General features: G+C 37.6%; 1 protein-coding gene across 1 annotated transcript in view; it reads left to right on the forward strand.

The window, feature by feature from the left end:
• Positions 1 to 9,401: 9,401 nt before the first annotated feature.
• Positions 9,402 to 15,578, forward strand: part of MNS1 (meiosis specific nuclear structural 1) — a 62,796-nt gene continuing 56,619 nt past the window's right edge. Inside the window, exons 1-2 of the mRNA XM_022579567.3 lie at positions 9,402 to 9,619; positions 13,441 to 13,662. Coding sequence (XP_022435275.1) covers positions 9,617 to 9,619; positions 13,441 to 13,662 — 225 coding nt within the window. The 5' untranslated portion in view covers positions 9,402 to 9,616. The remainder of the gene's footprint in view (positions 9,620 to 13,440; positions 13,663 to 15,578) is intronic.

The following is a 15,578-nucleotide window of genomic DNA, read 5'->3' on the forward strand; positions in this document are numbered from 1 at the left end:
TTGTAAATAATTTCTCCTGCATAGTTAGAACTTACAGTGTGTACCTATTAACATGCCTTATTTCATATCAGCACCTCCGATATGTTCAACCCTTTTATGTTGTAACTATTGGGGAACATTAATCAGTATAATCCATCATTTATTATCAGGGAAAGCTTTTTCCCTTCAGTAATCTAGACCTTTAGTCTAGACCTGTGAGTGAAAAGCTATATCCCAAAGGGAAATGAACCAGGAGATTTCTCCTTAATTCTGGGAGGGCATAAATCCGTCCTTAACAATGAAATATCATTTATAATAGTAATAATTTATCATGAGACATCTTTAAATGTGATAATTTAAAAAATTTATTTATTTTATTTATTTAATTTTTTTATTTTTGGCTGTGTTGGGTCTTCATTGCTGCACGCGGGCTTTCTCTAGTTGCGGCGAGCGGGGGCTCGGGCTTTCTCTAGTTGCGGCGTTGTGGTGCATGGGCTTCTTATTGCAGTGGCTTCTCTTGTTGCGGAGCATGAGCTCTAGGCATGTGGGCTTATAATTGTTTTTTAAAAAAGCCATACAATGGAATATTATTCAGTGATAAAAATAAATGCTCTATCAAGCCATGAAAAGACACGGAGGAACCTTAAATGCATATTACTAAGTGAAAGAAGTCAGTCTGAAAAGGCTATATACTGTATGATTCCAACTATATGACATTCTGGAAAAGGCAAACTATAGAGACAGTAGAAAGATCAGTAGTTTCCAGAGGTTTGGGTGGAAGGAGGGAAGGATAAATAGGTGGACCACGGGGCATTTTAGAGCAGTGAAACTGTTCTGCATGATATTGTAATGGTGGATACATGACATAATGCACTTGTCAAAATCCATGTAGACCTGCACAAAACAGTGAACTCTGATGTAAACTATGGACTATAATGAATAATGTATCAATATTGGCTCGTCAGCTGTAACAAATGTATGGTGCTAATCATAGTGGAAATTGTGTGGGTGTGAATGGAAGAGGGCACATATGGGAACTCTCTGTATTCTATCAATTTTTCCATAAACCTAAAACTGATCTAAAAAGCAAAGACTATTAATTAAAAAAATTTTAGGCTAATTTTCTTCAGATAAAATCAGTTAATCGTTGCAATTGATTAAATTTGTCTTTGTTTTAGATGAACAGTCAGGCCAAAAATCTTTTTCTCTGGCAGACCCCCTATTAAATAGCATAAATTATTGTAGAATCTTTCTACAATACCCTTGTGTGGACTAGACACAAGGAGCTACAACTAAAATTTCCTTTAGAGTCAAAGATCCTCAGTTAGAGAAGCAAAATAAATGAGAAGCATACATGTTTGCTAAAATACTTTGCAATGCTGCATGACATTTCACTATTAGGAATTAACAAATTCTATGCTACTGAACCTGTTATATCCTGAACTGATCCTCATCTCTTACCCTCACTTCAAGGAGCCTAACACTTTGAGAAGATGGTTATGTCAAGAAATCTGCAGTAGGCTTCATCTCAATTTATATACAACACCAAGAGGGTAACCTTCCTCTGTTCCTCTTAGACAGTGTTGCCAATGAGTAGAGCAGTAGAGGTAACGCTGATATGCAATCATGTGACCAGTGACTCAAGGAGAGAGGGGAGCAAAAGATTTGCAGCTCCCAAAAACTCTTTCAAGGCTCAACGGAAGCTTTTTATTTGTGCTGTGTATTCTTTTTCTCATGGTCTCAGTGTTTGCCACATACAGTGGTCCTTGGGTATCTGCGGGGAACTGGTTCCAGGACCTGCCCTGGATACCAAAATCCACAGATGCTCAAGTCCCATATACAGCCCACAGTGCCCGTGGTTCTGCATCTGCAGATTCAACCAACCAGTGATCCTGTAGTACTGTATGTATCTATTGAAAAAAATCCCTGTATATGTAGACCTTTGCAGTTCAAACCCATGTTGTTCAAGGGTCAACTGTATATACTTTTAACCACAATTTCCTTCAAGGTGACTGTTGCATGTTTTAACTTGATTATGTATGGCTCGATTTTTAATCACTGTTTCTTCATTAGTACACTTTGTTCTTATTATAATGTCATTACCTTAAGGTAGAGGTCCCTTTGCTAGGGCAACCGGGAGTACAGTGTGAATATAACTGAGAACTTGAATTGTACTTGGTCAGAATCCTATTGGTTTTATTCAGCTCCCCCTCACTATTGTGTTTAAAAGTGTGGCAACCATTCCACAAATCCTTCTTTTTGTCTCTCATAACTTCTGATGACCTACATGGCTTCCCCTTAGTTTATTTGTACTAACTGAATGCAGTGCTTCCCCCACCACCACATAATAGATTCCCTACCTGAATTACCCTTCTAATCATTCTAACACTCAAATTAGTACATTCTAAATATAATGTTAATCCTTCAATGGATATTTATTAAGCTATGCTATGTTCAGGGCTCTGTGCTAACCACATTTTGGTAAATTTAGACAATTAGTACTGCATTTAAACTACTGCTGTGTGTGATGTTATGAAATATTAGTTGCATGTTTTAAGAAGAAAATAGTATTGATATATTTAACTGCCTGATGAAACAGATAATCTATATATCGATGAGTGACATACTTTGTGTATTTGATTAATGAGTAGTTCAAAGTTACAAATATTTCCTTGCAAAAACTAATATCCTATTGTAATTTAGAAGTCCATTGTACATGATAGAGCTTACCTTCATCAAGTAACTAAACATTTAAAGATCAGATTTGTACCCTGTTAATGGTTCAAAGACATTTCTATTTATTGATGTGTGGGCATTTCAGATAAATAATGTTGACTTGAGTCTATGTTTGCAACCAAAGAATTTGTCATTTGGATGCCAAGCAATTAATTAGATTGTGTTAGGTGGATAAGGAAATGAAGAAATCATAATGTATCTAGACTTTAGAGAAGTCTTTTTGGAGAATTCCTTCATTATATTCTTATAGAAGGGTATAGAAATATTGGCAGTATATTAGTAAAATTAGTGCATTGGTAAATTGTTGAATGATTGTACTCAGAGTTTGCTGATCTAGGTCCACCTGGAGAGATACTCTAGTAGTGCGTATCAGGGCTCTGTGTTCTCCCAGTCTTACTCAGCATTTTTATCTACGAAGTATTTGAAAATATGAAAGGCATTTTTATCCAATTTGTAAATGATGTCAACTGAAAAAGCACAATGTAAGACCTATGAGTTAAGTTTTATTTGGGGCAAAATGAGGGCTATAGCCTGGGAGACAGCATCCCAAATAGCTCTGAGGAACTTCTCTGAAGAGGTAGGGGGGAAGGTCAGTATTATAGGTGATTTTAGTGGAGGTGGATACATGCAGTCAAGTTTACTTTTTTTTTGTAAAAAGTAAACTTGACTGCTAGGCTCATGAAGGTTGCTGCTAGTCATGAGGAGCAGACGTCTCTGTTAATGATTTTAGTGTCTTACTGCATATGAGAAGATGCAAGTATTTGGGCTCATAAAATCTTCTCCTGAAAGTTTCTAACTATCTGAAGGCCTGTTCTGCTAGTTGTTCCCAGAGCACAGAGTGCCTCATTCCTGATCTCCACCCTGAACTCCTTTCAGGGTGTATTGAAGGTCAGTTACTGCAGTGGCTAGTGACTTAATCCTTGTAAAGGCAGATGGCAAGTGCCAATTTTTAGATAGCAGTGACATGACTCTGGGTTATCGAATTACTAGACAAACATGTTGCATGGATATTTTGGAGAACAAAACCAAGAATTAAAAATTGTAGTCAAGACTGAGATCACAGGGATTAAAGGAAGGAAACTGGCTAGTAGCTTCTAGAAAATAAAGAAGGGAGAGAGGAAAATGTGAGAAAGGAAATTAGAGGTTTTCCACTCTAACTACTAATAATCTTTAAAATCAAACATTGATTTTGATTTAAAAAGGCAATTAATGCTGCAAAAGTTTTGTTTTTCTTAATCATTTTCACCCATGAAATTAAACAGAGATAGTGGTTGTATCAGTTAGGAATTGCATTTGGATAACTGTAATAGAATCCCGGGTGGAGAAGAGGACACAGAGGCTTAGACAAATTAGTTTACTTTTCTGTCAGATAGCATGAGGTCATGAGTTAGGTAGCCCAGGGCTGGTGTGGTAGCTCTGTGGTCTTAAAGAAGCAAGGCTCCTTCTCTTTTTCTGCTCTGCCATCCAGAGCACGTGTTATCTCATTGGCAAGACAGCTGGTGGACTTTGTCATCACATACTCTTATTAAGGACAGAAACCCACACATACAAAGGCCCTCTGACAAGAAAAAGCTCAGAGAAGTCCATTTTGGCCAAAGTTTGAAGAAGAAACCTGAAGGGCTAGATATATAAGCCTTTACAGGTCAGGTTGATGGTTTTAGGCTTTCTTTAAAGGCCAAAAGAAAACAGTGAATTCTTATCATTAAGGAAAGTTTTTCCAATATGAGACACCAGAGACCTAGTGTGCCAAGACCTGTCTAAAATGCTGAGACTGGACCAGGATAACAGAGAACCCCCTTCCTCCCACCTCCTGGCTAGTAAACAGGAGCAACAAAGAAGAGCAATCTGCTGGGGGAGGAGACGAGTATGGAGAGAACCTCTGACATGCAGGAATACAGGGAAGGCCTAAAGGTAAGGGTGAGTCAGGAATGTTGAGAGAAGCAATCTGGAAAACCAACCCCCAACATAAGCACAAGATAACATGAGAGAAATTTGAAGACAGTGGTGCACTGAAGATAACTGAAGCAACACAAAGTTCAAATCCAGCTCAGCTTCTGACTATACAGAGTCAACCTCCTACATTCACTGTAGGAGAATAGATGTGCTGTTGCCAGGCATAGATATGACTTAACTCGGTTTCTGCTGTCTTACACATGATGTCTGGCATTCAATGAAAAAGTATGAGACACACACACAAAACCAAGAGAAAACACTGTAAAAAGTGTACAAAGGTGAAGCAGTCAACAGAACAAAACACATATGACCCAGATGGTGAAACTTTAAATACTATAATTGATATACTAAAGTCTCTAATGGAAAAGACAGACAATATATGTGAAAAGATGGGTATTTTTAGCTGAGAAGGTAGAAAGTATAAGAAAGAGATAATGGAAATATTAGATAAAAACAAAATAGTAATGAACATGAAGAATGCCTTTGACAGGCTCATCAGAAGACTTGACATAGCTGAGGAAATAGTCAGAAAATTTGAAGATATGGCAATAAAAACTACCTAAACTGAAACACAAAGATAGAAAGATTGGAGAAGGAAAAAGCAGAGCATTTGAGAGCTTCATGACACTATCAAATCACCTAATATATGTGGAAACCTATGTATTGTGGATTTATATATGTAAATAAAATGTATGATAACAATAGCACAAAAGATGGGATGGAGGAATTGAAATTAAACTGTTGTAAACTGTATACACACACACACACACATATACACATATGTAGTAAACCTTAGGGCAATCACTAAAAAATAAAGAGGTATAAATAATAAGCTGATAATGAAAATAAAATGGAACTACAAAAATTAATCAAAAAGAAGCAAGAAAAAGAAGAGAAAATGAATCAATAACAGATGCAACAAATATTTTAAAATTTGCAAAATTGTAGATATCAATCCATGCATAATATCCATAATGATATGTAGATATAAACGGCATAAACACACCAATTAAATGATGGTGATTGTCAGATTGAATAAAAAAGCAACACCCAACTATACACTATCTACAGGAAAGCCATTTTAAATATAAAGACACATTAAAAGTAAAAGCAAGGAGAAAGATATATTATGTAAACACTAGTTAAATAAAATCTGGACTGCCTACATTAATATCAAAAAGACTTCAGAACAAACACTATCACCAGGGAAAAAGAGGGTCATTTCAGAATGTTAATGTCAAAATACTTTTAGGACATAATAATCTTAAAGATGTATACATCTAACAATAAAACACATGCAGCAAAAAAAGAGCTGAAAAGAGAAATAAGTGAATCCACAGTTATTCTTGATAACCTCAACACTCCTCTCAGTAATTAATAAAGCAAATCGATAGAAATACAGTAACGATATAGAATACCTGAACAGCATTCTCAATCAACTTGACCTTATTGAACATCTCACCTAAAACATCAGAATACATATTCTTTTCAAGGACACATGAAACATTCACCAGAACAGACAGTATTCTGAACAATAAAACAAACCTCAATTAAAAAGATTTGAAATCATACAGAGTGTGTTCTCTGACCATAATGGAATTAAACTAGAAATCAATAACAAAAAGACACCTGGACAATCTGAAATGTTTGGAAAGTTAACAAAACGCCTCTAAATAATTCATGGGTCAAAGACGAAGTCTCTGAATATTCTGAATTGAACAAATGAGAATGCACAACATATCATAATCTGTGGGAGGCAGCTAAAGCAGGGCTCAGAGGGAAATATAAGTTATACATTTATATTTGAAAAGAAGAATGGTGTTAAAGATTTAAGCTTTCACCTTATGAAACTATAAAAAGAAGAGCAAATTAAACCCAAAGCAAACACAGAAGAAAGTAATGATGGTAAGAGCAGAAAACAATGGAGTTGTAAATAAAAAAATCAATAGAAAAAAAATTAATAAAACCAAAAGTTTGCTCTTTGAAAACATAAATAAAATTAATAAAATAACTGATGAAGAACAATATTTCTTCAAAGTTATTTCTGGTAGGGCTTTCTCTTGTGTGCATAACAGTAATATAATTTCAATCATTTGTTCATTTAACAAATATTTATTTATCACTTACTATATTCCAAGCACTATTTTAAATGCTTGGGATACATTAGTGTTCAAAACAACAACAACAGGGATTCCCTGGTGGCGCAGTGGTTGAGAGTCCGCCTGCCGATGCAGGGGACACGGATTCGTGCCCTGGTCTGGGAAGATCCCACATGCCACGGAGCGGCTGGTCCTGTGAGCCATGGCCGCTGAGACTGCGCGTCCGGAGCCTGTGCTCTGCAACGGGAGAGGCCACAACAGTGAGAGGCCCATGTACCGCAAACAAACAAACAACAACAACAACAAAATTTCTGCCGACAGCCCAGTCAACAAGGTGTAATTAGAGGCTACTTTAAGAGAAGATATACATAAGCCATGATTTTCGGAGAGTTCTTTTGGAAGTTGCTAGACTAACGGGATTAAATGCAAATAATAGTTACATCCTGGTTTCAAAGTGTTTCGTACTGTACACACCCTGTTGTCAATTTTACTTTTGTAGTAACTGGGTTTATAAGACTCCCAAAAGACAGAAACATTGACAATATTCTCCCTATACACACACACACATACACTTGCACAAGTCCCTTCTGATGTTAGAAAGCAATTTGAGTCTAAGGTGAGGTCTAAAAGCCCATTAGGGTTATCTATTTGCTATTAATCTCTTTGCATTTCAGTTTGGGAGGTTTTTATTGACATATCTTCAAGCTCACTGATTCTCTCTTCAGTGGTGTCCAGTCTTCTGATATCCTATTAAAGGCATTCCTCATTTGTTACAGTGTTTTTGATTTCTAGAATTTCCTTTGGATTCTTCCATTTCCATGTCTCTGCTTAAATTACTCTTTTGTTCTTGTATGTGGTCCACATTGTCTGTCAGATGCCTTAGCATATTAATCATAGTTATTTTAAATTCCTGTTTAATTCCACATGTGTGTGAGAGCTGAGTCTAGTTCTGATGCTTACTTTGCTTTTCAGACTGTGCTTTCCCTTGCCTCTTAACAATCTGCCTTTAGCCTTGTTGTTGAAAGGTGGACACGGTATATTGGGTAACAGGAACTGAGGTAAACAGGGCTTTAGTGTGAGGTTTTTTATTATATGGCTAGGAGTTAAGCTGTGTTTAATGTTTGCTGTAGCTGTAGGTTCCAGAGGCTTCAGATTCCTCTGTTTTTGTTTTTGTCTCCTGTTGTCTTTGGATTCCCTAAGAATTCCTTGTTAGAGTGTGTTTTGAAGGACTTCCAGCTGTAATCAACTGTTATTACACTGGAGCATTGGTTGGTGTGGTGATAAAGTGTGGGAAAGGGGAAGCATTTTATGGTTAAGTCTTTTGGTAGAGCTGTGTCCCTGGGCTGGGACCTTCACGAATATTTCTTAGATCCCCTTTGTCCACTTAGGTGAGACAGGAAGGCTGGAGGCAGAGAAATGTCCTTGCCCCAGCTAGAATAAGGCTCTGGTAAAATCTTTTCCTCTGTAAAGTAGGCCTTTATTGTAGAGAAGGCTCTGGACATATTTCACAGTGATTCTTCTTCTCAGCCTCCTGCCACGACCATGGGCGATCTTTTTCGTTTCTTCATTGTGAGAACCTGGTGAGATTCCTGGAGACAAAACCCAGAGAAGTGTGGAGGCCTCCCTAACATGGCAGCCCCCACTAGTTTCACTGATTATAGTCCATACTCAGTCTCCAGCAATCCATCAAAATTACCATTTAATTATTCCTAATTCATGGCTTCAGGGGCTTCTGCTCCATGTAAGGAGGTTTTGACTCTGACTCTCTGGATTTACCTCTCCCCACATTTCAGGGTGATGGGTTGCCCTGTGACCTCAGTTTTACGATGAATGCAAGAAAAGTCATTAGTTTCGAGTTTATCCAGCTTTATCTGGTAGTAAGGAGGGAAGTGATAACTTCCAAGTTTTTTGTATTTTGAAGCTGAAACCGTAAGTCCTATTTTTAATTAATCTTTAAGCAGACATATTGCTACACAAGATGGACTTCAAATTAGCCCCAGCTAAGCCAAGTTCACATGCTAACTACCTTAACAAGTTTTTTTTCAGTTTGGACAAGATTTCTCTAAATATGTCATCTCTAAAATCAATATATTTGACTAATTTCTCTGACCCATTCCTGTTCTTAAGTTCTTCCATTTAAAATGGACTTCAGTTTGTAACTTGCCAATAAAATAAACCTAACCAAAATCCTGCCATCATCTGTCTGCTCTCTCATTGGTACCTGGACCTTGTATTACATAGAATAAGATCCATGTGGCCCATATATTTTATTCCCCCAATTTACCAACTGCTTCTTTGGGTCCCCCACAGTGCACAGTTACTCAGCCAGGGAGACCGTGACCGTGCCTCCCACTGCTGAAACGAATGCCGTCATCAACCCTGCAGAACATGCATTGACGCTGCAGTAAGTACTGTGCACGGAAAGTGACTTTGGCCTCATGTCTTAGACAGGAGTTTGCTGTATTTCTCTGTAAACAGTTTCCACACCTCAACTTGGCTCCCAACTCCACCAAACCGACAGATAGTGGCTTGAGGGAAATCTTGGCTCCTAGCAGACTGCAAAAGGCTTGCTTCAGGACACATTTATACTCCCGCACCCCACCTCCTTCAAATTTATGGAAAAACAAAAACTTACGGAAGTAGCCGCCCTGCCAAGCCTCCCAAGAAGCTCAGCGCTCATTGGATAGGGCTGCGCCCAATGGGAGACGGCGGCCTTCGCGGGTGGCTGGCGCGCTGCGCCGGCAGTTGCCGGGAAACCGTATCAAAACCGGAGAGCTCTGCTGGCGTCTTGGTAAACCGCCTGAGCTGGTGTCCGCCAGAGCGAGCGAGGGGGAGTTTCGTCGGCCGAGATGGTGAGCCTGTCGGGGGGGTCTCAAAACTAGTGGGTGGCTATTGATTTAATTCTAGTTCAGAGCCAGCCTGCTTCTAAAAATGGATTTGAAGTGCCCAATCTGAGAATAAAGTGGGAAACTCGAATTTGCTTTCAGAGACCTCAGGTGCTATTATTTAAGGGACTACTTGGTTGTCTATTGATTTAATTCTAGTTCAGAGCCAGCCTGCTTCTAAAAAAGGATTTGAAGTGCCCAATCTGAGAATAAAGTGGGAAACTCGTATTTTTTTCAGAGACCTCAGGTGCTATTATTTAAGGGACGCTCCTGGTGGCTTCCAGCCTTTTTTCGCATTTCTCCACAGTATATTTAATCCGCCTGGTAAAATTATCTTGCTTCCCACACAAGTGGAAATTTGGGAAATGTTTAAGAACCGCTGAGCAAATGAGTGGAAATGAAGGTCCAGGAGAGAGCGAATGAATAAATAGCAGCGGGTTGACCTATTAAATGTATATTAGAAAAACGTGACCTTTTAAAAAACATCTTTATTGGAGAATAATTGCTTTACAGTGTTGTGTTAGTTTCTGCTGTATAACAAAGTGAATCAGCTATATGTATACATATATCCCCATATCCCCTCCCTCTTGCATCTCCCTCCCACCCTCCCTATCCCACCCCTCCAGGTGGTCACAAAGCACCGAGCTGATCTCCCTGTGCTATGCGGCTGCTTCCCACTAGCTATCTGTTTTACTTTTGGTAGCGTATATAAGTCCATGCCACTCTCTCATTTCGTCCCAGCTTACCCTTCCCCCTCCCCGTGTCCTCAAGTCCATTCTCTACGTCTGCATCTTTATTCCTGTCCTGCCCCTAGGTTCTTCAGAACCATTTTTTTTTAAGATTCCATACATATGTGTTAGCATATGGTATTTGTCTTTTTCTGACTTACTTCACTCCGTATGACAGACTCTAGGTTCAACCTTCTCACTACAAATAACCCAATTTCATTTCTTTTAATGGCAGAGTAATATTCCACTGTATATATGTGCCACATCTTCTTTATCGATTCATCTGTCGATGGACACTTAGGTTGCTTCCATGTCCTGGCTATTGTAAATAGTGCTGCTATGAACATTGTGGTACATGAACTCTTTTTGAATTATGATTTTCTCAGGGTATATGCCCAGTAGTGGGATTGCTGGGTCCTATGGTAGTTCTATTTTTAGTTTTTTTAAGGAACCTCCATACTGTTCTCCATAGTGGCTGTATCAATTTACATTCCTACCAACAGTGCAAGAGGGTTCCCTTTTCTCCACACCGTCTCCAGGATCTATTGTTTGTAGATTTTTTGATGATGGCCATTCTGACTGGTGTGAGGTGATACCTCATTGTGGTTTTGATCTCCATTTCTCTAATGATTAGTGATGTTGAGCATCCTTTCATGTGTTTGTTGGCAATCTGTATATCTTCTTTGGAGAAATGTCTATTTAGGTCTTCTGCCCGTTTTTGGTTTGGATTGTTTGTTTTTTTAATATTGAGCTGCATGAGCTGTTTATATATTTTGGAGATTAATCCTTTGTTGATTCGTTTGCAAACATTTTCTCCCATTCTGAGGGTTGTCTTTAAGTCTTGTTTGTAGTTTCCTTTCCTTTGCAAAAGCTTTTAAGTTTCATTAGGTCTCATTTGTTTATTTTTGTTTTTATTTCCATTACTCTAGGAGGTGAGTCAAAAAAGATCTTGCTGTGATTTATGTCATAGAGTGTTCTGCCTATGTTTTCCTCTAAGAGTTTTATAGTGTCCAGTCTTACGTTTAGGTCTTTAATCCATTTTCAGTTTCTTTTTGTGTATGGTGTTAGGGAGTGTTCTAATTTCATCCTTCTACATGTAGCTGTCTAGTTTTTGCAGCACCACTTATTGAAGACTGTCTTTTCTCCGTTGTATATTCTTGCCTCCTTTGTCATAGACTAGTTGACCAAAGGTGCGTGGGTTTATCTCTGGGCTTTCTATCCTGTTCCATTGATCTATATTTCTGTTTTTCTGCCAGTATCATATTGTCTCGATTACTGTAGCTTCGTGGTATAGTCTGAAGTCAGGGAGTCTGATTCCTCCAGCTCCGTTTTTCTTTCTCAAGATTGCTTTGGCTATTCGGGGTCTTTTGTGTCTCCAAACAAATTTTAAGATTTTTTGTTCTAGTTCTGTAAAAAATGCCATTGGTAATTTGATAGGGATTGCATTGAATCTGTGGATTGCTTTGGATAATATAGTCATTTTCACATATTGATTCTTCCAATCCAAGAACATGGTATATCTCTCCATCTGTTTGTATTATCTTTAATTTCTTTCATCAGTGTCTTACAGTTTGCTGCATACAGGTCTTTTGTCTTCTTAGGTAGGTTTATTCCTAGGTATTTTATTCGTTTTGTTGCAGTGGTAAATGGGAGTGTTTCCTTAATTTCTCTTTCAGATTTTTCATCATTAGTGTATAGGAATGCAAGAGATTTCTGTGCATTAATTTTGTATCCTGCTCCTTTACCAAATTCATTGATTAGCTCTAGTAGTTTTCTGGTAGCATCTTTAGGATTCTCTGTGTATAGTATCATGTCATCTGCAAACAGTGACAGTTTTGCTTCTTTTCTGATTTGTATTCCTTTTATTTCTTTTTCTTCTCTGATTGGTGTGGCTAAAACTTCCAAAATTATGTTGAATAATAGCAGTGAGAGTGGGCAACCTTGTCTTGTTCCTGATCTTAGTGGAAATGTTTTCAGTTTTTCACCATTGGGAATGATGTTGGCTGTGGGTTTGTCATATATGGCCTTTATTATGTTGAGGAAAGTTCCCTCTATGCCTACTTTCTGGAGGGTTTTTATCATAAATGGGTGTTGAATTTTGTCGAAAGATTTTTCTGCATCTATTGAGTTTACCATATGGTTTTTATCCTTCAATTTGTTAAAATGGTTTATCACATTGATTTGCATATATTGAAGAATCCTTGCACTCCTGGAATAAGCCCCACTTGATCATGGTGTATGATCCTTTTAATGTGCTGTTGGATTCTGTTTGCTAGTGTTTTGTGGAGGTTTTTTGCATCTCTGTTCATCAGTGATATTGGCCTGTAGTTTTCTTTCTTTGTGACATCTTTGTCTGGTTTTGGTATCAGTGTGATGGTGGCCTCCTAGAATGAGTTTGGGAGTGTTCCTCTGCTATATTTTGGAAGAGTTTGAGAAGGATAGGTGTTGGCGCTTCTCTAAGTGTTTAATAGAATTCACCTGTGATGCCATCTGGTCCTGGGCTTTTGTTTGTTGGAAGATTTTTAATCACAGTTTCAATTTCAGTGCTTGTGACTGGTCTGTTTATATTTTCTATTTCTTCCTGGTTCAGTCTGGGAAGGTTGTGCTTTTCTAAGAATTTGTCCATTTCTTCCAGGTTGACATGACCAGCTTTTGAACCTCACTTTACAGCCAAATGGGAAGGGGTAGAGGGTGGAATGAGTAGGAATTCCCTCCGTAGTGGTAAAGAGCTGGGTCTATAGAGCTCAGCTGCACGTCTTTGAATTCTAGTATGGCTGTTTATTAGCTGAGGAAACTTGGGTCAAGTTGCTTTAATTTTCATGCCTCATATATAAGATGGGGAACACTAATAGTACCTGCTTCATTGATATATCATGTATTTACCTACCACATTTGCTTTTTTATTATGATATATTTCTTTGAATTTAGGAAGGAAGCCAAAAGCCTTTCGTTTTTTACTGTTAACTATATTCATTTCATTTGTTTCTGGGGCTACATCAATATATTAAAAAAAATTAGATCCTGGAGCACTAAAGTATGCTTCCCCCCCCCCCATTTTAGGCTTCCAGAAGGAGAACTCTGAGCTCTAGTGAAAGGCATCAGAAATTAGTAGATGTAAACTATTGCAAAAGATTGCATGTCGAGGCACTACAAAGGCTGCAGAATCAAATCAGGGACCAAATGGTGCAGAATGAGAATGATGACCGGGCTGAGCGCAAAAGGTTCCTCCGATTATTACAGAATGAACAATTTGAGTTGGATATGGAAGAGGCCATTCAAAAGGTAAGTTTTACTATTCATTTTTACATCATTTTTTTCCTTCATTTTCTCTTCGGAAACAATGAAAGCCAACTGGAATTGAGTAGAGAGACTAAGTATCAGCCAAAGGATGCCTCCCAGTGAGTCAGCCCAGTATAGTGGGAAAGAGCTGGGGTTTTGGAGCTGGACTGTGTATCTTTGAGTCCTAGTACTACTATACGTTAGCTGTGGAACCTTGGGTAGTTTGCTTTTACTTTCTCTGTCCCATCTAGAAAGTGAGAAGAATAATAGTACCTACTTCATAGGATTGTTTTAGTAATTAATCAGTTAATACAGGCAAAGCCCTTAGAATAGTGCCTGGAAGAGTAAGCACTCAGGTTTTTTTTTTTCATAAATATGAAATTCATAATTACTAACTTCCACAGTTTTGTTCACATAAGTATAATTCTGTTGCTTTCCCTAAAATTCTAAAGACAAAAATTTAAGAATACCTTTTTTGAATTTATTGAGATTAAACATGTACATTAAGTGGTGGAAAATGAACACTTATTTATTAGCTATGAATTTACTTGTATTTTTGATTTTTGAAATACTGCCTTGAAAAATTCAGGTATAATATGTAGGTATGTAACTACTAAAGTGTGGAGACAGTTTTTCAGTGCATATTTTAAGGGATGAGGGAGGTAGAAAAAGGGAAACCACCAAGAAAAGAAATGAGTTCTCATAAATGTGAAAAAGGTGTTCTGATATTTCAGTATTTTTTGAGTGTCTGCTATATGTTCAACATTTTGTAAGATATTGTGGGGAATGGCAAAACCAAGTTTTAAAAGTGGTATTCATCCTTCTGAGTGTCAAATTCCAGAAGCTTAGACATGACTTTTTAACCCTGAGCAAGAAGATCCTTGGGGATTAGATTTTTTTGCCTATTCTTTTTATTCTTATTTTTCTTTAAAGAAAATCCCAGATATCATATCAACTTTCTCTTGTATACTTCAGTATACTTCTTACAAAATATGGATTTATTTTTATATAGCAGCAGCATAGTGCCATTATCTTACCTGATAGAATTATCAATAAATTCAAGGTATCATTTAATACCATTCCATAATCAAATTTCTATGATTGTGTCAGAAGACTGCTTTTACAGTTGGTTTGTTTTAATCAGATCCAAACAAGGTTTATCCAGTGTATTTGGTTATGTCAGGTCCCTTTTGATCTAAAACAACCCTTCCCTGTGCTTCTTTTGTTAACTTCATGTTTTTAACTTGTTAAAGAAGCTAGGCCAGTTGTTTAATAGGATATCCCACTTTCTGAATTTATCTATTTGCTTCCTCAGTGGTTCCTTTACTTTGTTCCCCTATGTCTTATATTTCCTCTAAATGAAAGTCAGCCCTAAGGGCGGGATTAGATTTAGGTACAACTCTTTTGGCTGTGACTCCATGGCAGTGCTATCCTTGATATCTTATCCCACCAGCAGGCACATACTGGTGCTGATGTTGATGCTAATGTTGATTAGTGGGTTTAATGGGACAGCCTGGTTCCTCCATTGTAAAGATCTCCATCAAACTTTAACCTTTGGTTTCACCAATGAATCTTTTTCATTATTAGGGGTTGCAGAACACTGATTTTCTAATTTTGTTGTTCTTTTCACATTTAATTAGCTGCAATTCCTCTGTAAAGAACTTTCCCTCATCAACTAGCATAATTTGGTACCCTGAGATATAGTTTTTACTGGAAAGGGAGATAAATAATTTTCAGAGTAAGAATTGGTGCCCTAGTCAGTTCCGTTGGTGTATGCCTATGTTGCTTTTTAAAGTTTTGTTTTCTTGAGCTTTGGACTTTTTCCCTTAAAAAAATTTTTTTTCTTTTGGAGTCATGGGCCTTTATATACTTGAATTAATTGTATTTATTATCCTTTTTCATGCTCAGATTGTCCTACA

Source organism: Delphinapterus leucas, chromosome 2 (assembly GCF_059928025.1).
Source record: "Delphinapterus leucas isolate spDelLeu-1000000601 "Yukka" chromosome 2, BTC_Dleu_Yukka2, whole genome shotgun sequence".
NCBI lineage: Eukaryota > Metazoa > Chordata > Mammalia > Artiodactyla > Monodontidae > Delphinapterus > Delphinapterus leucas.